This window comes from Bufo gargarizans, chromosome 1 (assembly GCF_014858855.1).
Source record: "Bufo gargarizans isolate SCDJY-AF-19 chromosome 1, ASM1485885v1, whole genome shotgun sequence".
Classification (NCBI taxonomy): Eukaryota; Metazoa; Chordata; class Amphibia; order Anura; family Bufonidae; genus Bufo; species Bufo gargarizans.
Window position 1 is genome coordinate 348,565,204 of NC_058080.1, and position 23,269 is coordinate 348,588,472.

The 23,269-nt window shown below is 45.5% G+C and overlaps 1 protein-coding gene across 4 annotated transcripts in view; it reads left to right on the forward strand.

The window, feature by feature from the left end:
• SIRT6 (sirtuin 6) overlaps nucleotides 1-23,269 on the forward strand; it is a 106,387-nt gene that overhangs the window by 30,045 nt on the left and 53,073 nt on the right. For 3 of the 4 annotated variants that reach the window (XM_044268426.1, XM_044268406.1, XM_044268422.1), the window contains exon 4: nucleotides 13,098-13,157. The exons of the other annotated variant lie outside the window; for it this stretch is intronic. In XM_044268426.1, the coding sequence (XP_044124361.1) occupies nucleotides 13,098-13,157 (60 nt within the window). The remainder of the gene's footprint in view (nucleotides 1-13,097; nucleotides 13,158-23,269) is intronic. 4 annotated transcript variants of the gene reach the window in all.

Sequence of the window (23,269 nt, forward strand, 5' to 3'; positions counted from 1 at the left end):
TTTTAGATTCATTACATACCAACTGAAGTAGTTCAAGCCTTTTATTGTTTTAATATTGATGATTTTGGCATACAGCTCATGAAAACCCCAAATTCCTATCTATAAAAAAATTAGCATATCATGAAAAGGTTCTCTAAACGAGCTATTAACCTAATTATCTGAATCAACTAATTAACTCTAAACACCTGCAAAAGATTCCTGAGGCTTTTAAAAACTCCCAGCCTGGTTCATTACTCAAAACCGCAATCATGGGTAAGACTGCCGGCCTGACTGCTGTCCAGAAGGCCATCATTGACACCCTCAAGCAAGAGGGTAAGACACAGAAAGAAATTTCTGAACGAATAGGCTGTTCCCAGAGTGCTGTATCAAGGCACCTCAGTGGGAAGTCTGTGGGAAGGAAAAAGTGTGGCAGAAAACGCTGCACAACGAGAAGAGGTGACCGGACCCTGAGGAAGATTGTGGGGAAGGACCGATTCCAGACCTTGGGGGACCTGCGGAAGCAGTGGACTGAGTCTGGAGTAGAAACATCCAGAGCCACCTTGTACAGGCGTGTGCAGGAAATGGGCTACAGGTGCCGCATTCCCCAGGTCAAGCCACTTTTGAACCAGAAACAGCGGCAGAAGTGCCTGACCTGGGCTACAGAGAAGCAGCACTGGACTGTTGCATGTCATTTGGAAATCAAGGTGCCAGAGTCTGGAGGGAGACTGGGGAGAGGGAAATGCCAAAATGCCTGAAGTCCAGTGTCAAGTACCCACAGTCAGTGATGGTCTGGGGTGCCATGGCAGCTGCTGGTGTTGGTCCACTGTGTTTTATCAAGGGCAGGGTCAATGCAGCTAGCTATCAGGAGATTTTGGAGCACTTCATGCTTCCATCTGCTGAAAAGCTTTATGAAGATGAGGATTTAATTTTTCAGCACGACCTGGCACCTGCTCACAGTGCCCAAACCACTGGTAAATGGTTTACTGACCATGGTATTACTGTGCTCAATTGGCCTGCCAACTCTCCTGACCTGAACCCCATAGAGAATCTGTGGGATATTGGGAAGAGAAAGTTGAGACGCAAGACCCAACACTCTGGATGAGCTTAAGGCCGCTATCGAAGCATCCTGGGCCTCCATAACACCTCAGCAGTGCCACAGGCTGATTGCCTCAATGCCACGCCGCATTGAAGCAGTCATTTCTGCAAAAGGATTCCCGACCAAGTACTGAGTGCATAACTGAACATAATTATTTGAAGGTTGACTTTTTTTTGGTATTAAAAACACTTTTTTCTTTTATTAGTCGGATGAAATATGCTAATTATTTTAGATAGGAAATTTGGGTTTTCATGAGCTGTATGCCAAAATCATCAATATTAAAACAATAAAAGGCTTGAACTACTTCAGTTGGTGTGTAATGAATCTAAAATATATGAAAGTCTAATGTTTATCAGTACATTACAGAAAATAATGAACTTTGTCACAATATGCAATTTTTTTTTGAAGGACCTGTATATATTTATTGAAGGCTGCTTGCAGCCTGTAATTGTGGGAGGAGCGCACTTACCCTATTTAAACCCCCTCCTACAAGCAGGTGGGCGCCCGTTTCTTGCTTTAGCAGCATCAGCGCCTGACGTCACTTCCGGTCGCGTCTTCCATCGTTTCGTCACCCCGCATCCCGGTTCGTGCAGCCAGCCGCGTCGCCTCCTGTAAGTATTATCGCTCTGCGGCTCGGGCGGACGCGCCTGCCACCGGCACCTCGTGTTCCCCGATTCAGGCCGGTCTGAAGCTCCGCTAGTTCCCGACTGCTGCCGGAGCATGCATATCGCGACACCTCCCACCTCCAGGTACCGGGCCCTGCGGCGCGGCTCAGCGAGAGTGAGGGGGGCAGGCGGGGACTGCTCCACAAGCATGCATATCGGGCCATGGTTTCATTCAAGTTAAGGGGTGTTCCCATTTTATTAATGTTAGTTACGCAACAGTGCGTCAGTCCCCGTGTTTCTTGCCTGACTCCTGCGTCCAGTAGGCGTTCTGATCTTGGCCATGAAGTCCTGTTCTAGGTCTTGGGGCCTAGATCATGTCTCCCTCCAGCCTGGGCTTGGGAAGCTTGCAGGCAGCACGGTGGCAGTCATCCGTGGGTCAGTTCTGGGGGTGGTAGGTGCAAGGGACGGTTAGCACCATGGCATCCATGCTGTCTTCCTGCCATATTCCCAGTGCGGGGGTCCCGAGCGCCAGGACTAGCAGCGCAGCAGCCCTGCCTTCGGGGGGCACCGTTCTCCATCCGAACGAGTCACCGGCTGACTGCCTGGCTGTTGGCCTGCTGCTCGTTAACCCCCGCACTGCTGTGGGGAAAAAAAAAAAGGGGGGAATCTTTAATTTAACCCCTTAGGGACACAGCCTTTTTACACCTTAGGACCAGGCCATTTTTTGAAAATCTGACCAGTGTCACTTTAAGTGCTGATAACTTTAAAACGCTTTGACTTATCCAGGCCATTCTGAGATTGTTTTTTCATCACATATTGTACTTCATGACACTGGTAAAATAAAGTTAAAAAAATATTTTTTTTTGCATAAAAAAAAGTCAAATTTACCAAAAATTGGGAAAAATTTGCAAATTTCAAAGTTTCAGTTTCTCTACTTCTGTAATACATAGTAATACCCCCAAAAATTGTGATGACTTAACATTCCCCATATGTCTACTTCATGTTTGAATTATTTTGGGAATGATATTTTATTTTTTGGGGATGTTACAAGGCTTAGAAGTTTAGAAGCAAATCTTGAAATTTTTCAGAAATTTACAAAAACCCAATTTTTAGGGACGAGTTCAGGTCTGAAGTCACTTTGCGAGGCTTACATAATAGAAACCACCCAAAAATGACCCCATCTAAGAAACTACACCCCTCAAGGTATTCAAAACTGATTTTACAAACTTTGTTAACCCTTTAGGTGTTGCACAAGAGTTATTGGCAAATGGGGATGAAATTTGAGAATTTCATTTTTTTGCCTAATTTTCCATTTTAACCCATTTTTTCCACTAACAAAGCAAGGGTTAACAGCCAAACAAGACTGTATCTTTATTGCCCTGACTCTGCCGTTTACAGAAACACGCCATATGTGGCCGTAAACTACTGTACGGCCACACAGCGGGGCGTAGAGTGAAAGGTGCGCCGTTTGGTTTTTGGAAGGCATGTTTTGCTGGACAGTTTCTTTGACACCATGTCCCATTTGAAGCCCCCTGATGCACCCCTAGAGTAGAAACTCCATAAAAGTGACCCCCATCTAAGAATCTACACCCCTCAAGGTATTCAAAACTGATTTTACAAACTTTGTTAACCCTTTAGGTGTTGCACAAGATTTAATAGAAAATAGAGATACAATTTCAAAATTTCGCTTTTTTGGCAGATTTTCCATTTTAATATTTTTTTTCCAGTTACAAAGCAAGGGTTAACAGCCAAACAAAACTCATTATTTCTGGCCCTGATTCTGTAGTTTACAGAAACACCTCATATGTGGTTGTAAACTGCTGTACGGGCACACGGCAGGGCGCAGAAGGAAAGGAATGCCATACGGTTTTTGGAAGGCAGATTTTGCTGGACTGGTTTTTTTGACACCATGTCCCATTTGAAGCCCCCCTGATGCACCCCTAGAGTAGAAACTCCAAAAAAGTGACCCCATTTTAGAAACTACGGGATAGGGTGGCAGTTTTGTTGGTACAAGTTTAGGGTACATATGATTTTTGGTTGCTCTATATTACACTTTGTGCGGCAAGGTAACAAGAAATAGCTTTTTTGGCACCGTTTTTTTTTTTTTTGTTATTTACACCATTCATCTGACAGGTTAGATCATGTGGTAATTTTATAGAGCAGGTTGTCACGGACGCGGTGATACCCAATATGTATACAATTTTTTTTATTTATGTACGTTTTACACAATAATTTCATTTTTAAAACAAAAAAAAGTTTTAGTGTCTCCATAGTCTAAGAGCCATAGTTTTTTAAATTTTTGGGCGATTATCTTAAGTAGGGTCTCATTTTTTGTGGGATGAGATGACGGTTTGATTGGCACTATTTTGGGGTGCACATGACTTTTTGATTGCTTGCTATTACACTTTTTGTGACGGAAGATGACAAAAAATGGCTTTTTTTACACCGTTTTTATTTTTATTTTTTTACGGTGGTCATCTGAGGGGTTAGGTCATGTGATATTTTTATAGAGCCGGTGAATACGGACGCGGCGATACCTAATATGTATACTTTTTTTTTATTTATGTAAGTTTTACACAATGATTTCATTTTTGAAACAAAAGAAATCATGTTTTAGTGTTTCCATAGTGTAAGAGCCATAACTTTTTCAGTTTTTGGGCGATTATCTTGGGTAGGGTATGATTTTTGCGGGATGAGATAATGGTTTGATCGTTACCATTTTGGCATAGATGCAACTTTTTTGATCACTTTTATTACCTTTTTTGGGAAGTAAGGTGGGCAAAATTCCAATTTCATCATAGTTTTTAATTTTTTATTTTTATGGCGTTCACCGTTCGGGTAAAGTAACATTACCGTTTTATAGATCAGGTCGTTACGGACGCGGCGATACCAAACATGTGTAGGGAATTTTATTTCTTTCATTTTTAATCAGTGATAAATGTGTTTTTTGATTTTTACTTTATTTTTCACTTTTTTCACTTTTTTTTTGACCCAGACCCACTTGGTTCTTGAAGATCCAGTGGGTCTGATGTCTACATAATACAGTACAGTACAATATATAGTACTATACTGTATTTTACACTTTGTCTGAACAGATCTATGCCTTTCAGCACAGATCTGTTCAGAACCATGGACAGCAGGACGCCTGAGAAGGCGTCCTGTTGTCATGGGAACCTTCCCCGTCTGCTCAGTTATGGTCAGAACTGCGCAGACGGGGAAGGGTAAGGACGGGGCTTGGGGGGGCTGCCTGGGAGCTCTCTCCCTCTCCATTCGGGGGACTGCAAAGGCACAGCAGCCCCCCGATGGGAGAGGGAGGGAGCTCCCTCTTACTGTTAACCTTTTCCATACAGCGGTCCGTACGGACCGCTGTATGGAAAGGGTTAAACGGCTGACATCGCATCACCGATGTCAGCCGTTTATACCAGGGTGCCAGCAATGTGCTGGCACCCTGGTATACCCACTAGACGCCAACGATTACGCAATGGGAGGCGGGCGGGGGATCGCGATCCCGCCTACCGCACCGCCCGCCTCCCGCACCGCCCGCAACCCTCCCCCTGCACCTCCCACCGTGCCCAAATAACTCAGGGGTGCAGGGGGAGGAATACTGGACAAAGTTTTGAATCCTAAAGTTTCTGATCCCCGCGGTCAGGGACCGCGGGGATCATAAACTGCAGATATCGCAGCAAACCGCAGGTCTGAATTGACCTGCGGTTTGCCGCGATCGCCGACATGGGGGGGTCACGGGACCCCCCCGCGCATTTAGCCTAGGTGCCTGCTCAATGATTTGAGCAGGCACCGGGTTCCGATCACTGCCAGCCGCACGGCAGTGATCGAAAATGCACAGGGCGTACATGTACGCCCTGTGTCCTTAAGTACCAGGGCACAAGGGCGTACCTGTACGCCCTGTGTCCTTAAGGGGTTAATGCCAGGTGCAGGTCCCGGTCACCCTGGGCTCCTGCCAACCACACCATCACGTAATCAATCTTCACCCCCTGGGTGACTGAGGGCAGTAGTTTCCTTGAGGTCAGGGGTCTGGTACCTGGGCCTCGCGGATAGGCGGCTGCCATTAAGTCACCCAGGGGTTCCGCTTCCCTGAATCGCTCAGGGTAACGTCATTCGTGGTACCGCCCAAGTATCATGTGTTTCCCGATCCGCACAGATGTCATGTCATCCCTGTAACCACCAGGTGTCATTTGTTCCCTGAATCGCTCAGGTGTAAGTAGTCCCTGATTCGCTAAAATGAAATGATGTCCCCAAACCGCTCTATTGTAATGTTTTTCCCTGTGTCACCCAGGTGTCATGTCTCCCCTGAAACGCGCAGGTGTAAATGACTTCCTGATTCGCTCTGGTGTAAATGTCTTCCCGGCTTCATGTTGGTGTTACGTGTTCGCTCGGTTATCATGGGTCCCCTTGGTTGGCTGGGCTTCATGTGTTCCCTGTGCGTTCAGGGGTCGTGTGTTCTGTAAACCCGGGTGTGATGTGTTCCCTGAGTCGCTCGGGCACGGTTTCCGGTCCAGGTTCGCATAGGTCAGGGTCACGCACCCTTTCGCTGCATGAGGGACTAGCTGTTCGCATCCCTCGCCGGGTATCGGTCCAAACACAGCTCATTTCTTCACGTAAACAGGGCCTCGGCCACCAGAGCTGCAAGCAAGCCACTATCGTTGCGCCAAGTTCCTCCTTGTCCAGGTAAGATCCAGCCACGAGGCTGCTGTTACACCCTGTCCCTGCGTTAAGAATTCGTCTTCATGAGCTCCCGTTCATAGGTCTTCATCTCGCTGCAGAAGTCAGTAGCGTGGTTCGTTTCATTCCAGGTAAGTAGCGAACCCCTCTATACGATCAAACCCGTCCTCCTGCAGCTCTTGTTCGGTCGTCTGGGGGGAGGGGGAAGAAAATCTCATTTGTTGCCTTCATACCTCCTCCATGCAGCTTGAAGATGTCGCAGGCCCCGGAATCGGATGATAGCCTGTCTTTACCCGGGACCTCCGTGTCAGGGCGCGCCAGCAACCCCTCTCTGCGGAGCTGGACCGTCCCGAAGCTCGTTGCAGAGCTCAACAGGAGAGGAATTTGCCATCCCGCCTCCGCGAGAAAAACGGAGCTGTACCGTCTCCTAATGACGGAGCCATCGGGCTCAAGTGACCAGCCCTCTCTCTCCTCAATCCAGCTATCCCTCCTGCAGTTGCAGGCCACCATCGGCAGTCTGGCAGGGTCGGTAGCGGATATCCAAACCAGGATGGGGGAATTGGAGTCCCGGCCTCCGGCGGCACCACCTTTCCCAGCCCTTCCGGCCTTACCTTCTACGTCCCAGGATGCGGCGCCAGGTACAGTCCGTACCAGCCCCCAGATTGCCCCCTCGCATTTCATCCCAGAAAACCTGAAAAGGGACATCCTGGCAGGGAGGGACGTCAACCTGGCGTCCATTCTCATTGCGTCGCAGGACGTATCTGAGAACAAGGTCATTCATTTAGGGGAGGTCTCGGTGGTTCTTCGGGCCAAGGATGCCCTCCTGAACCGTAAACTGTCGATCCCCGAGTTTGTCCTTGCGTTCAGCCTCTACCGGGATACCATCTGTGGCGTCCAGCCACACAGGCGTGAGGAGCTGGACTCCTATTTGTACCGGGTCACCGACTTAGGATACAAGTACGGCGGAACCAACTTCTATGATTATCACCGGTCATTTTCGGCCAAGGCGGCCGCTGCCCTGGCCCAGTTCCAATTCATCACGGACTGGGCGAACCTGGACATGGAGCTGTTCTGTCGCCATTTTGCCGGGTTGCAGGCTCCCATGTGCGCAGCGTGTCAGTCCATACAGCACACGGCTGACTGGTGTCCCAACCTCCCCACCCTGGGAGGGCTCCCTGCCAGGCCCCTATGGCACACAGTGGTTCCAAGGTTCCACCGACAAGCTGGGCAGGCCCATTACTTAGGGCAGACTCAAGTCTGCAACAACTTCAACGCCGGGGGTTGTGGTTTCAATAGTTGTAGAGCCTTGCACGTTTGCTCCCTCTGCTTCAGGGCCCACCCCCGCTCCAGCTGCCCGAAGAGACAACGTAAGAATCTATGACTAGCCGACATTAACATCGAGCTCTTGGGCATCCTGTTGCGAGACCACCCCGGTCGCCAGTCAGTAGAGTTCCTTCTCACCGGATTCGAGGGGGGCTTCAATACGGACTTCGTTGCCCTCCCTCAAGTTTCCTGGGAGGGAAGGAACCTACAGTCGGCTAGTCAGGACCCGGAGGCGGTAGCCACCCTGTTGCAGGACGAGGTTCAAAAGGGATTCCTGCTGGGCCCGTTCAAATCCATCCCCTTTGCCACTTGGAGGATAAATCCCATCGGTCTGGTCTCCAAGCAGGCCTCCAATAAAAAAACGTCTGATATACGACTTGTCGGCTCCACACATGTCGCCGATCCCCAGCCTTAACTCCCTGATCCCGTCAGAGGAATTCTCAATGTCCTACGCGTCCATCGACGAGGCCATCCAGTACATCCTGCTGGCCGGGGAGGGGGCTTGGTTGTTCAAGGCCGACATCGCGGACGTCTTCAAGCTGCTCCCCATCCTTCCCCGGTTATGGCAATATTATGGGTTGCATTGGGCGGACGGGTTCTATTTCGCTAACCGGCTCACCTTTGGGTCAAAAAGCAGCCCGTGGCTGTTCGACAGGTTCGCCTGTGCGCTGCACTGGATCCTTGTCCATCATGGGGGTCTGGACATGGTCATACATTATTTGGATGACTTCCTGATCGTCGAGAGGCCCCAGGGCCCCCCTCGGGGTTGGCGAGCTTGCTCCAGCTGTTCGCCGGTCTCGAGGCCCCCGTGGCGTCTGCCAAGACAGAGGGTCCAGGCAACGGGGTTACCTTCTTGGGCATCACCCTGGACTCGGTCCGCATGGAGGCCAGCCTCCCCGCGGCCAAGCTGGCTAAGATCAAGGCCGCCGTTTCCTCCACGGCCTCTTCCGGAGTCTTGTCCAAGCGGGAGCTCCAGTCCCTGCTAGGGTTCCTTACCTGTGCGTTCAAAATCATGCCACAGGGCAGGTCCTTCACTTCCCGGCTCCTCAATCTCCTCCCGGCTGCTCCGGATCAGGACTCCACCGTCCGGCTGGACGGTCACGCCATGGCAGATCTTCAGATGTGGCAAGCTTTCCTGACCGGGTGGAATGGCATCTCCCCGGATGCAGCATCCCCCCACGGTTTTCACCGACGCCGCGGCCTCCTGCGGGTTTGCAGCCATCTTCTGTCCGCACTGGTTGGTCGGCAGTTGGCCGGTGGAGCTCCTGTCCGAGGCTGAGGCTATGAGGTCTTCGCTGCTGTTGGAGTTATACCCCATAGTGGCGGCTGCCCACGTTTGGGGTCCGCTCTGGGCGAACAAGTCAGTCATCTTCAGGACGGACAGTCAGGTCCTGGTAGAGGTAATCTCCAAGGGGAGGGCCAAATCTCTCAGGATCATGTCCCTGCTACGTAAGCTTGTCTGGCTGTCCTTTAAAGTTCAACTTCCATGTCTTTGCTTTCCATATCCAGGGAGCACAGAACGTGGCGGCCTCTGCCCTGTCTCGTTTTAACCTCAATGTTTTCTTTCAGGAACTCCCAGAGGCAGACCCCCGTCGGCGTTCCAGCTCCACCATACAGCGCCCTCCTGCTGGACTAGAGCCCCTGATAGCAACCGCACGGTCGTTAGTCCAGCGGTCGCTAGCCGCCAACACCTCCAGGAACTATGATGCCGGGTTCAGCATGTTCAAGCGGTTCATTGACACCCATCCACAAGGGGAGGTGGACGAGGTCACTTTTATCATGGCCTTCATAGCCCATTGCCACACCCACCGCCACCTCTCTTTCAACACCATCAAGCTGTATTTGGCTGGCATCCAACACCATCGGATGCTCAGCGACCCCTCTGCCAGATCCATCTTTTCCAATCGGGCCATTAAAGCCACCCTCAGGGGCATTCAGAAAGTTAGCGTGGCAGTCCAGGTGCGCAGGCAACCGGTGTCAGGTGAGCTTTTCCGCAGGTTATCCATAGCCCTAGACAGTCTCCCTTTTGGGCAATCGGTGAGCATAATTACCAAGGCGGCCATGTACCTCTGGTTCTATGGGTTTCTCAGACCCGGGGAGTTCACCTGCAGCGCCATCTCCCGAACAACCCTGCTCAGGCGACATCTCACCTGGCATTCTGACCACTTCATCCTGTCCATTCCATCCTCCAAGACCAATCAGGCCGGACCGCCCAAAGAGGTGGAATTTTTCCCTACGGCCAACTGTTGGTGTCCTATCAAGGTGCTCCTGGCCTCCCTCCAGTCTCCCGCTTTAGACGACCCGTTGCTCCCGGTTAACGGTAAGCCCCTTTCTTCGACCCTGTTCGTCTCCAATATCGGCACCCTAGCCGCAGGGTTGGGGTACAACCCTAGCACGATATCCGGGCACTTCTTTCGTATAGGGGCCGCTTCCGCAGCATCTAGTCACCAGGTACCGGCGCACGTCATCCGCAAGATGGGTTGTTGGCGGTTGTCCTGCTTCGCGAAGTACATTCCGAATCCACGGGCTGAGATATCCAGAGCCTTTTGTTCTTTGGCATTATAGGTCACACAATGCTTCAATAAATGCTTCATACCTTGCAACGTGCCAGTTCTCTTTTTGCCCACTTATTCAGGCCTTACCTCGTCACTGGCGCCGGGCACACTCCAGCCAGTTAGTTCAGGGCAGTACATAGGCATGCCTATTCTGTTCCTCGCTCAGCTCCTCCCACAAATTATTGAAGGCTGCTTGCAGCCTGTAATTGTGGGTGGAGCACACTTACCCTATTTAAACCCCCTCCTACAAGCAGGAGGGCGCCTGTTTCTTGCCCCTCCCTCCCATCCCCTTTCTCATGCTCTCCTCCTGGGTGGCCCACTTATTCAGGCCTTACCTAGTCACTGGCGCCGGGCACACTCCAGGTGAGGGCCGTACGTAGGCATGCCTATTCCTTCCTCGCTCAGCCCTTCCCAAAAAAAAAAATATATAAATATATATATATATTTATATTTTTATTTTTTTTCTACGTAACTATGTTCTTATGGGGCCCTCCCACCTGCTGTAATAGCATGGGTTTCTTCAGAGAGACCCACGCTTAATGCAAACAACAACTCCCTTGTTCTTCATGTGGGGGACACGTTCAGGCCTCAGGAGCGCAGCACATCTGGGGAAAGCCACCTCATGCTGTCGTCACAATTGACCACGGCATCTGAAGGCTTATGTGTCTGAAACCGGCAATATCATCAATCACGGACATTAACCCCCAGCTGTTTAAAACAGAATAAAGCAGAATCCCAGCGGCTACAGTGCCCATTGTGCTTGCAGGTAAACGCCCTCTATAAAGACCTTCCGCCATGCATGTACGGCAGTGGTCAGGAAGGGGTTGATGCTAAAATATGTCACTAAGGGATTAAAATGCACTTGAAGGTAATGTGTGATGAGAAAATGATCTATTGTTCAAATCGTGTTTGTGTTTTAAACAATTTTTTTTAAGAACAAAAAAAAAATCCTCTTGTTCTGTACAGATAACTTTTCAATAGTTTTGCCATAAACTCTGTATCTTAGGAGTACATGTGATGTGTGTACCACTGGTTCCATTTTTGTGCGCTTTCCCCTTTTATATCAATGTGCTGTTAGGGCTCTTTCACACTTGCGTTCTTTTCTTCCGGCATAGAGTTCCGTCGTCGGGGCTCTATGCCAGAAGAATCCTGATCAGTTTTATCCTAATGCATTCTGAAATGGAGAGAAATACGTTCAGGATGTCTTCAGTTCCGGACGGGAAAGTTTTTTGGCCGGAGAAAATACCGCAGCATGCTGCGCTTTTTGCTCCGGCCAAAAATCCTAAAGACTTGCCGCAAGGCCGGATCCGGAATGAATGCCCATTGAAGGGCATTGATCCGGATCCGGCCTTAAGCTAAACGTCGTTTCGGCGCGTTGCCGGATACAACGTTTAGCATTTTCTGAATGGTTACCATGGCTGCCGGGACGCTGGCAGCCATAGTAAAGTGTAGTGGCGAGCGGGGGAGCAGTATACTTACTGTCCGTGCGGCTCCCGGGGCGCTCCAGAGTGACGTCAGGGCGCCCCAAGCGCATGGATCACGTGATTGCATGGCACCTCATCCATGCGCATGGGGCGCTCTGACGTCATTCTGGAGCGCCCCGGGAGCCGCACGGACTGTAAGTATACTGCTCCCCCGCTCCCCACCACTACTATGGCAACCAGGACTTTAAAATGCGTTCAGTGTTACTATGGCACCCAGGACGCTATTAAAGATGGATCCGTCCTCAAATGCTTTCAGTTCACTTGCGTTTTTCCGGATCCGGCGTGTAATTCCGTCAAGTGGAGTGCAAGTGTGCGAGGCCTTAGTCCATTAAGAGGCTGCACACTTTTTCTGTATTGACCCATTTAGGTATTTTCCCTTGATGAACCCTCTGTTGCGTTAAGCGGGGGAAACGCAAGGACAGTTCAGTCCTAGGTACACTGACAGAGTACAACTACCTTCAAGGTGTATCTCTGGGCTGAGCAGTTGTGGAGGGAAAGTTAAAGGGGTTGTCCAAGTTATATTTATTGATGACCTATCCTGAGTATAGGTCAATGTCAGATCGGAGGGGGTCCAACACCCGGCACCCCCTCCGATCAGCTGTTTAAAGAGGAGACTCGCACGGTGTCGGCGCTGCCTCCTCTTCACTGTTTGCCTTTTAGCCGTTGCATCTGCAGTGGTGAGCAGGTGTAATTACACCCAAGCCTTCCCATTCATTTCAATAGGAAGGCTTGGGTGTAATTACACCTGCTCACCACTGCAGATGCAACGGCTAGAAGGTAAACAGTGAAGAGGAGGCAGCGCTGACACCGTGCACGCCTTCTCTTCAAACAGCTGATCGGAGGGGGTGTCGGACCCCCTCCGATCTGATATCGATGACCTAGCCTGGGGATAGGTCATCAATAAATATAACTTGGACAACCCCTTTAAGGGATAGTTATTCCCTGTGTGCCAGTTTCTCCGCCTTCTACCACCCTTCGTTAACCTTTTTTGATGGCTTTCTACGCACCAATTAGGATGCTTTATCCATGTTGTAATTTAATTTTATTGTGATTATAAATAAGTTATATTTTAGGTCCTTGCCCTCTGTGATACATAACTGTTCAATAGCCATCTCATTGTCACAGACAGGATTACCATGACAGATATCACCTCTGTGTATATATAACACAGGATCCACCATTGACGTTAGGTGATGTCACAGCTTATCTTAGGAAGCCCTAGTTCAATTATTTATTATGAAAGCTGATGATGGGGAGGAAAATATGCAATCCAATAAAGTATGATGTTTTGTGAAGACAGGCTTTAATTATATGTGATATTAAGGTCTGTTGAGGTAATTTATATATGGTTGTATTGTATTCTCTTATTTTGCAGGGATCACCTAGCAGAGCTTCATGGAAACATGTTTGTTGAGGCATGTACAAAATGTGGGAAGTAAGTGTCTTGATGATAATTACTTTACTGAATGAAACAGAATAACTAACAAACTTCAGTTGAACTGTGGTCACCTCCTCCAGTTGCCAGCATGTGTTGCCTTTCTACATGAAGCTGGCTACTTTTTATAAATTGGTCCTCCTTTATTAATTGGAGGGCACCTGCAATGTATGGAAAATTTTAGACATATTTACTAAGCAAATGCACTAAAAAATAATTTTTCTATGCGGCAAAACAGTCCTGTTAATTTTGTACTCTAAGTCAGTACGATTACAATGATACCACATATGTATAGTTTTTCTTTGGAAACTTTGGAATTATTATTTTTTTTTTCTTCTGACGCCCATAACTAGCCCCTATAGAAGAAAAACGCTTGGTCAGTAAGGCCCAAACAGGCTGGTCACTAAGGGGTTAAACTGATGCCTCAGACTGATGCCATACAGTGGCATCCGTTCACCATAGTTCCATTGTAAGAAAGTGTGTGTGTGTGTGTGTATGTGTATGTGTATATATATATATATATATATATATATATATATATATATATATATATATATATATAAATTTTTTTTTTTTTTTTTACCATTTGTAAAAAGCATATAACATTATTATATATTTTTTTTTTTTTTTACATTTTAATTTTTTACCGGACTATGCAGGATACAGGAACGTGATGTGCTGCGTTTTTGTATCCTTTTATTTTCTAATGTGTACGTCAAACGGTGGCATAAAATGTGATGTGAACCCACCCTTATACAGTTAAATGAACGCTGCATAAACCCATTGCTGCCCTCCTGTGATTGATTAAGGGCAACAGTTCAGATAGCACATGTAGGAAGATTACAAGGGACTCTAGTTTCTGACAACACACAGGTAGATGCAGATTGATAACCAGCTGTGTTTTGAATGGTTGTCATAGAATGAGAGGCACATTAAGCATTTACATGCACTCTGCATCAAAAACCCACTTTTTTTTTTTTTTTTTTCTTTTTACATTTAACTAGTGATGTTTAACCCCTTAAGGACCAGCAATGTACGTGTATGATGGGCTGATCGGGTGGGTGCAGGTGCTGCGCCTGCCCGATCAGTGGCACCCCTGCTGCATACACCAGCATTGGTTAAAACACAGATACGGTGTATTAACCCCTTGTATGCTGTGGTCAAAGCTGACCGCAGGTTGCAGAGGGTACGCGTGCAGCGCGGGGATCCGATGGCAGCGAAGGCAGCCCGATGCCTCCCAAAGGCATCGGAGCTTGCCTTCTAGGGAAGCCTGTGAGATCCAGCTCTTAGACTGGGTCTCACAGGCAGGCTGTCGGCATACAAGATAACATGCAATGCATTACAATACACAATGTATTGTAATGCATTGCAGAGGGGTTTAGAGACCCAGAAGTTGAAGTCACAGCGTGGGACAAAAAAAAAAGTTTTCCCATAATAATAATAAAAAAAATTGTTTCAATAAAAAAAGCCACTTCCCTAAAATAAACACATTTATTTTTATTTTTTTAGATCGACTCTATAAAATCAGCTCTATAAAAATATCACATGACCTAACCCCTCAGGTGAACAACTTCAAAAAAATTAAGTAAACTGCATATTTTTTTTTATTTTTTTGTCACTTTACATCACTAAGAGTGCAACACCAAGCGATCAAAAAGGCGTATGGCCCCCAAAATAGTACCTCACCTCATCCCGCAAAAAAATCATACCCTACCTAAGAAAATCACCCCCCAAAGAAAGGCTCTCAGACTATGGAGACATTAAAACTTTTTTATTTTATTTTTTTGTTTCAAAAATAGTGTAAAAAATAATTATTTTTTTTTAGGTATTTGGTATTACCTTGTCCGTAATGACCTGCTTTATAAAAAATATCACATGACCTAACCCCTCAGGTGAACGCCAGGAAAAAAATAAATAAAAATTGTTAAAGGTATTTATCTAGAATGGGAAAAAAAAACATAAAAGGTCCTATTTAAAAAAAAAAAAGCCATTTGTCACCTTACATCACAAAAAGTGTAATACCAAGCGATCAAGAAGTCATACGCACTGAAAAATAGTACTAATCAAACCGTCATCTCATCAAGCAGAAATTGAGACCCTACCTAAGACAATCGCCCCCAAAAAATAACTATGGCTCTCAGAATATGGAGACACTAAAACATTATTTTTCAAAATTGCTTTACTGTGTAAATCTTAAATAAAATAAAAAGTATACATATTATGTATTGCCACGTCCGTAACGACCTGCTCTATAAAAATATCACATGACCTAACCCCTCAGGTGAACACCATAAAAATAAACTGTGTCCAAAAAAGTTTGGGGGTCACCTTACATCACAAAAAGTGTAATACCAAGAGATCAAAAAGTCATATGCACCCTAAAGTTGTACAAATCAGTAATCTCGTCCTGAAAACAATGAGTCCCTACATAAGACAGTCGCCAAAAAAAAACAACAAAAAAACTATGGCTTTCAGAATATGAAGACAATAAAAAATAATTTTATTCAAAAATGCTTTATTATGTAGAACTGAAACAAGCAACCAAAAAGTCATATTTGGTATTGTCTCGTTAGTAACAACCTCTATAATAATAGCAAATGATCTAACCTGTCAGATGAACGTTGTAAACGACAAAAAATATTTTTACCTTGACTCCCAAAGTGTAATATAGAGCAACCAAAAATCATATGTACCCTAAAATAGTACCATCAAAACTGCCACCTTATCCCATAGTTTCCAAAATAGGGTCAGTTTTGTGGAGTTTCTACTCTAGGGGTGCATCTGCAAATGTGACATGGCAACTTAAAATTATCCCAGTGAAATCTGTTCTCCAAAAACCATATGGCAATCCTTTCCTTCTGTGCCCTACCGTATGCCCGTACAGCAGTTTACAATCACAAATCGGGTGTTTTTGTAAAGTACATAATCAGACTAATTAATAAATATTGAGTTTTGTTTGGCCGTTAATTCCAGTAACAAAGCAATGGAAAATCTGCCCAAAAGTGAAATTCTGAAATTTCATCTACATTTTCCTTTATTCTTGTGGAACACCTAAAAGGGTTAACAAAGGTGGCGGTGATCGGAACTATGGATGACGTACCGGTCCTTAAGGACTCGGGAACTATGCTGTACTGGTACGTCATGGGTCCCTAACGGGTTAAAAAGTGGTTTTTGGAAATCTTCTGAAAAATTTCAAGATTTGCTTCTAACGTCCCCAAAAAATAAAATGGCATTCACAAAATGATCCAAACATAAAGTAGACATATGGGAAATGTAAAGTAATAACTATAATAAATTATGAGGTATCGCTATCTGTTCTAAAAGCAGAGAAATAGAAATTTGGAAAGTTGCACATTTTTCCAAATATTTTTTTTGTGTAAATTTTTTTTTTTATAAATAAAAATGAAAAATATTGATGGAAATTTACCACTATCATGAGGTACAATCTCAGAATGGCTTGGATAAGTAAAAGCGTTCCAAAGTTATTACGAGCTAGAGTGACGCATGTCAAATTTCCCAAAAAACGCCTGGTCCTTTAAGGTGAAAATTGGCAGGGTCCTGAAGGGGATATATAGATATAGATCTGTGGAGGACGCTTATGGGGGACTTGTGGATGGCACGGTTATAGGGGATGTGTGCTAGGACACATAGGGCCATAAGATGCTATATGTGTGTCTTATGCTGGTTCCCCCTCATGGCCCTATGTGTCCTAAACATAACTGGCTTTGTGTGTAAAGTATTTTACTACTGTGTGAAACAATCTCTCTCCTATTGATAAAATGGCCAGCCTCTGTACTCACTTTCACAGTACTATGAATGCACTGCAGCGAGCGTCAGCAAGCTGGCCGTTCGACACGTGACTGACGTCACTTCGTAACGCTCCTCCCACTTCACGAAGCAGGAGCGTTACTAAGTGACGTCAGTCACGCGCTGGCCAGCCCGTTCACTGCTGTGCATTCATCATGAAAGTAGTACAGAGGCTGGCCATTTTATCAATAGGAGTCGGAGAGAGCTTGTTTTACACAGGAGTAAAATACTTTACACACAAAGCCAGTTATGTGCGCGTGGCCCCTTCATATATAATCGCGGCATTTTCGGGTCGGCCAAATCGCATTTGGCGATTATCGCGATTCGATTATTTTTTCGATATCGTGCAGCCCTAAAAAAAAAAATATATATATATATATATATATATATATATATATATATATATATATATCATGTGAAAAAATTCGGACACCCTTTGAAAGCATGTGGTTTTTTGTAACATTTTTAATAAAAGGTTATTTCATCTCCGTTTCAACAATACAGAGAGATTAAAGTAATCCAACTAAACAAAGAAAACTGAAGAAAAGTCTTTTCAAGATCTTCTGTAAATGTCATTCTACAAAAATGCCTATTCTAACTGAGGAAAAAGATAGGACACCCTCACATGTATTCCCTCTTAAATTGGCTCAGATCTCACACAGGTATATCACACCAGGTGCACATAATTAGTAGATCGTTACTCTGCATGTTGAATGAGGCTTGCCCTATTTAAACCTCAGACATTTAGTTTGGTGTGCTCCTGACTGTTGAAGTGAGAGTGAGCACCATGGTGAGAGCAAAAGAGCTGTCAGAGGACTTCAGAAAAAAGATTGTAGCAGCCTATGAGTCTGGGAAGGGATTTAAAAAGATCTCAAAAGATTTTGAAATCAGCCATTCCACTGTCCGGAAGATAGTCTACAAGTGGAGGGCTTTCAAAACAACTGCCAACATGCCCAGGACTGGTCGCCCCAGCAAGTTCACCCCAAGAGCAGACCGCAAGATGCTAAAAGAGGTCTCCAAAAACCCTAAAGTGTCATCTCGAGAACTACAGCAGGCTCTGGCTACTGTTGATGTAGAAGTACATGCCTCTACAATCAGAAAGAGACTGTACAAGTTTAACTTGCATGGGAGGTGTGCAAGGAGGAAACCTTTGCTTTCCAAGAGAAACATCGAGGCCAGACTGACATTTGCCAGAGATAAAGTTGACAAAGACCAGGACTTCTGGAATAATGTTCTTTGGACAGATGAGTCCAAAATTGAATTATTTGGACACAACAGCAGAGGACATGTTTGGCGTAAACCAAACACAGCATTCCAAGAAAAGAACCTCATACCAACTGTGAAGCATGGAGGTGGAAGTGTCATGGTTTGGGGCTGCTTTGCTGCAGCAGGACCTGGTCAGCTCACCATCATAGAATCCACGATGAATTCTACTGTGTATCAGAAGGTGCTTGAAGAACATGTGAGACCATCAGTTAGAAAATTAAAGCTGAAGCGGAACTGGACCATGCAACATGACAATGACCCAAAACATACTAGTAAATCAACCAAAGATTGGCTGAAAAAGAAGAAATGGAGAGTCCTGGAATGGCCAAGTCAAAGTCCAGATTTGAATCCCATTGAGATGCTGTGGGGTGACTTGAAAAGGGCTGTACGTGCAAGAAACCCCTCAAACATCTCACAGCTGAAAAAGTTCTGCATTGAGGAGTGGGGTAAAATTTCCTCAGACCGATGTCGAAGACTGGTAGATGGCTACAAGAACCGTCTCACTGCAGTTATTTCAGCCAAAGGAGGTAACACTCGCTATTAGGGGCAAGGGTGTCCTATCTTTTTCCTCAGTTAGAATAGGCATTTTTGTAGAATGACATTTACAGAAGATCTTGAAAAGACTTTTCTTCAGTTTTCTTTGTTTAGTCGGATTACTTTAATCTCTCTGTATTGTTGAAACGGAGATGAAATAACCTTTTATTAAAAATGTTACAAAAAACCACATGCTTTCAAAGGGTGTCCTAATTTTTTCACATGACTGTATGTATGTATGTATATATATATTTTATTATTATTTTTTTTCCTATGGGTTGTGATGAACAATGCAGAGGTGTGTGTTTTGCCACATTTACAGAATAAAACCACTTTTTAATGCAAAAGTCGTTGGGATCGGTGTTACCTTCAACCCTGGGCAATACAATGGGAGCTCAACTTTCAGTCAGCGCCTTGTTCCTGTGATCCGGCTCCTGTGCCTGCACGATTACCATGACTTAACTGTATGTCATGGTGGTGTAGCGGGTTAATAGGAACTGCCACATGAGAGCCATGCTCTTCCTGTATTGTCTGTATAGACAGAGCAGCAGGGTGTGTGCTTTATGACAGCAGCAATTCAATTAATGGGAGTCCATTGACAGAAACAGGAAGAGGTGGAGTATAATTATTACCCTTACTTATCTTGGCCTCCAGTGTTAATGCTCTCTGTCATACACATGTTGAATTTCATGTCTGTGAGCAGCTTACTCCCCTACTGAAAATATATTCACACTCAGCTGACCATGCACATGATTTTGAAATATTTAACTTGCATTTTATTGCATAAAAAAAGTATTTGAGGGTACTTTCATACTTGTGGCAGAGGATTCCGGCATGCAGTTCCGTCGCCGGATCCGTCAATGCGGACGCAAACTGATGCGGATCCGGCTGACAAATGCATTAAAATACCGGATCAGTCTCTCCAGTGTCATCTGTAAAAACGGATCCAGTATTAATTTTGTTGGCATTTTTAAAGGTCTGCGCATGCGCAGACAGGAAAGCCGGATCCGTTTTGCTGAAATACTTAATGCCGGATCCGACACTAATACACTTCAATGTAAATTAATGCCGGCATTCCGGCAAGTGTTCAGTATTTTGGGCCGGAGAGAAATCTGCAGCATGCTGCGGTATTTTCTCTGTCCAAACAACGTAAGAGGGACTGAACTGATGCATCCTGAACGGCTTGCTCTCCATTCAGAATGCATTAGGATAAAACTGATCAGTTTTGTTTTCCGGTATTGAGCTCCTGTGATGGAACTCTATACCGGAAAACAAAACGCTAGTGTGAAAGTAGACTGAAACTGTAGAAAAAACAGAACTTAATATTTGGTACAGAAACCTTTTTATGCAATCACAGGAGGTCAGATATTTCCTGTTGTTCTTGACAAAGTTTGTACACACTGCAGCAGGGATTTTGACCACTCCTCCATACAGATCTTCTCCAGATCTTTCAGTTTTCCCTCCAAAGATTTTCACTTGGGTTCAGGTCTGGAGACTGGCTAGGCCTCTCCAGGACCTTGAAATGCTTTTTACAGAACCACTCCTTAGTTTCCCTGGCTATGTGTTTGGGGTCATTGGATAAATTAGTTTTCCTTCGGCACAAAAAATATCACAGAGATTTGAATAGATAGGTTCTTCTTATTTTATTCAGTAGTATACAATGCGTTTCACAGAACAGAGTCCTCTACTTCAAGTAAAATCTTACAGGCGCCCAAAGATAACTTTTAGGCTACTTTCACACTAGCGTTCGGGTGTCCGCTTGTGAGCTCCGTTTGAAGGGGCTCACAAGCGGACCCGAACGCTTCCGTCCAGCACTAATGCATTCTGAGTGGACGCGGATCCGCTCAGAATGCATCAGTCTGGCAGCGTTCAGCCTCCGCTCCGCTCAGCAGGCGGACACTTGAATGCTGCTTGCAGCGTTCGGGTGTCCGCCTGGCCGTGCGGATCCGTCCAGACTTACAATGTAAGTCAATGGGGACGGATCCGTTTTGAAGATGACATACTATGGCTCAATCTTCAAACGGATCCGTCCCCCATTAGCCTTTACAATGAAAGTCTGGACGGATCAGTCTGAGGCTATTTTCACACTTAGAAATATTTTAACAATATAATGCAGACTGATCCGTACTGAACTGAGCCACCGTCTGCATTATATGAGCGGATCCGCTCTGAACGCAAGTGTGAAAGTAGCCTTATCCTGTATCATCCTCCTTGGAAATTAGGCGTTATTCTGCTGCACATCTCACAACCTTTTGGATCAACTACATTCGGCCTACAATAGTGTTGTGCCTATTATAGCGCACAAGGTGCCCCTCTATTTGGAGTTTACTATACCCAGGAGTTTCCGGACCATACTTGCCCTATGTTGCGTCTTTTTTTACTTTCACAGTAAACCCGGCCTTCTACACTACTGTTTCGGTTCATTGTCATGCTGGAAGACCCATCTTCAGTGCTCTTACTGAGGGAATGAGGTGGTTGGCCAAAATCTCGCTATACATGGGCCCCATCCATCCTCCTCTCAATACGGTGCAGTCGTCCTGTCCCCTTTGCAGAAAAGCAACCCAAAAGTATGATGTTTCCACCCCCATGCTTCACGGTTGGAACCGTGTTCTTGGGGTTGTAATCTTTAAACTTTGTCTTGGTCCCAGCAGGCTTTAGCATTAAAACTCTGGCAGGCAGGCAAACTCAACTTTGCTAAATCTGTTGCTCTCTGGCTCTGCTGTACTGACAGGCTGACTGTATGACTCACCTTTTGCTGTATGCTGCAACTTCTCTCTGTAGTCTGTCTCAAGTTATACCAGGGACCACTTCTCCTGCCTCCTGAAGCTCTAAACGGTGGCCTTCATATCCAGCAGGGCTGAAGGTGCTCTGGCTGGCTTGGGCATGGGTACGTCCCAACAGCGACGTGCTCAGCATTTGCTTCCTTCCCCCTAGCAGGGGGTAGGCTAGACTGCGCCTAGAAACTAGTCCCCACCCTTCCTGCAGGAAGTGGGACTCTCCCCCACTTCTCCAGGGGGTTAGAGAGAATGGAACCTTCCATTCTAAGTACTGCTCTGCCATATTTGCTGCCACCTGCTGGTGAACCAGGCACATTACATTTGAACATAAACAGTTGCAAAATAGGAAATGCACAGTGTTTGGACCTGAATAAACGCACATGATGACATGAGGTTAACCAATAAAGACAGTAGCGGGGTGCAAAGGTGGTAATGCCACTCTGGGGCGTTACATAATCAAAGTCCTTATCTAATTTCAATAAGGAGTCATTGAGGCACCAATTACATTTGTTAGTAAGTTGATCGTCCAATGACAATTCCAAAAACAGTGCATGATGAGAGGCGGATGTTGCTGTAGGAGATCTTAGCAATTTTTTCTAAGTTACAGTGAAGGGTAATAGTAAGAGTTGTGCACATTTGAATAGAATGAGTAATCTCAAGTCATATGAGTAATCTCCAGTCATAGGGTGAGTAACTCTCCAGATATCAATCAGCTGGTATTGATGGATGAGGTGTGTGTGTGTGTGTGTGTGTGTGTGTGTGTGTGTGTGTGTGTTTTTTTTTTTTTTTTTTTTTTAAATAGTCCTGAGTTGTCTGTGAGGTTTGAAATACCATTAGAAGAGTCCATAGAGGGCTCTAGAGTGACATTGAAATCTCCTCCTCCTATCAACAAGCCTTCCTTAAAAGAATCTAGCTTCTCAAGTACCTGTTTTAAGAACCACAATTGTTTGACATTAGGACAGTAAATGTTTGCAAATGTGATAATTTTGGTTCTTTATCTTCCCCTTTACAAATACAAATCTACCATCAGTAGTGTATCCAATTTACTAAAACCTGTATTTTTATGAAATGTTATTGACACTCCCTTTCTTTTCCTTAGGGGTGTGGTGGAATTGAACCAGAGGGTGTAATTTTGTTTGGAAATGGGGGTGTACGTTTTCTTTAAAGTGAGTTTCTTGTAAAAATAACATGTCCACCTTCTCTATCTTCATCAAGTGTAGGGTATGTGACCTTTTTTGGGGGGATATTATTGCCATTTACGTTATATAATGCACATTTTAAGTAATGCATTTTTATATCTTTTTTTGGTTCCTGAGCAAAAAAAAATTTAAGCTTTCAGACCTCTAAACATGAAATAAAATCCTAAAGAGAAAACTGAAACACTAACAAATAGGAAACTACCGTATATTCCGGCGTATAAGACGACCCCCAACTTTTCCAGTTGAAATATAGGGTTTGGGCTATACTCGCCGTATAAGACTACCACTCCAACAACATTTACTTTGGCATCAAGATCTGCAGGCAATTGTTGTTCAATTTTCGTCTTTTGCCTCAGTACCATACTATGCCTTTCCAAGAATCTAGTACACCAGGATGCAGTGGCCTTAAATCTGTTGCTGTGATCTGGGTTAGATTTGGCTCACTGAAGTGCAAACGTATTTTATTTTGCGTCACTACATAACCGTTTTGGCGATGCTCATTCACCATGTCTGCTACATGTTTTTCGAG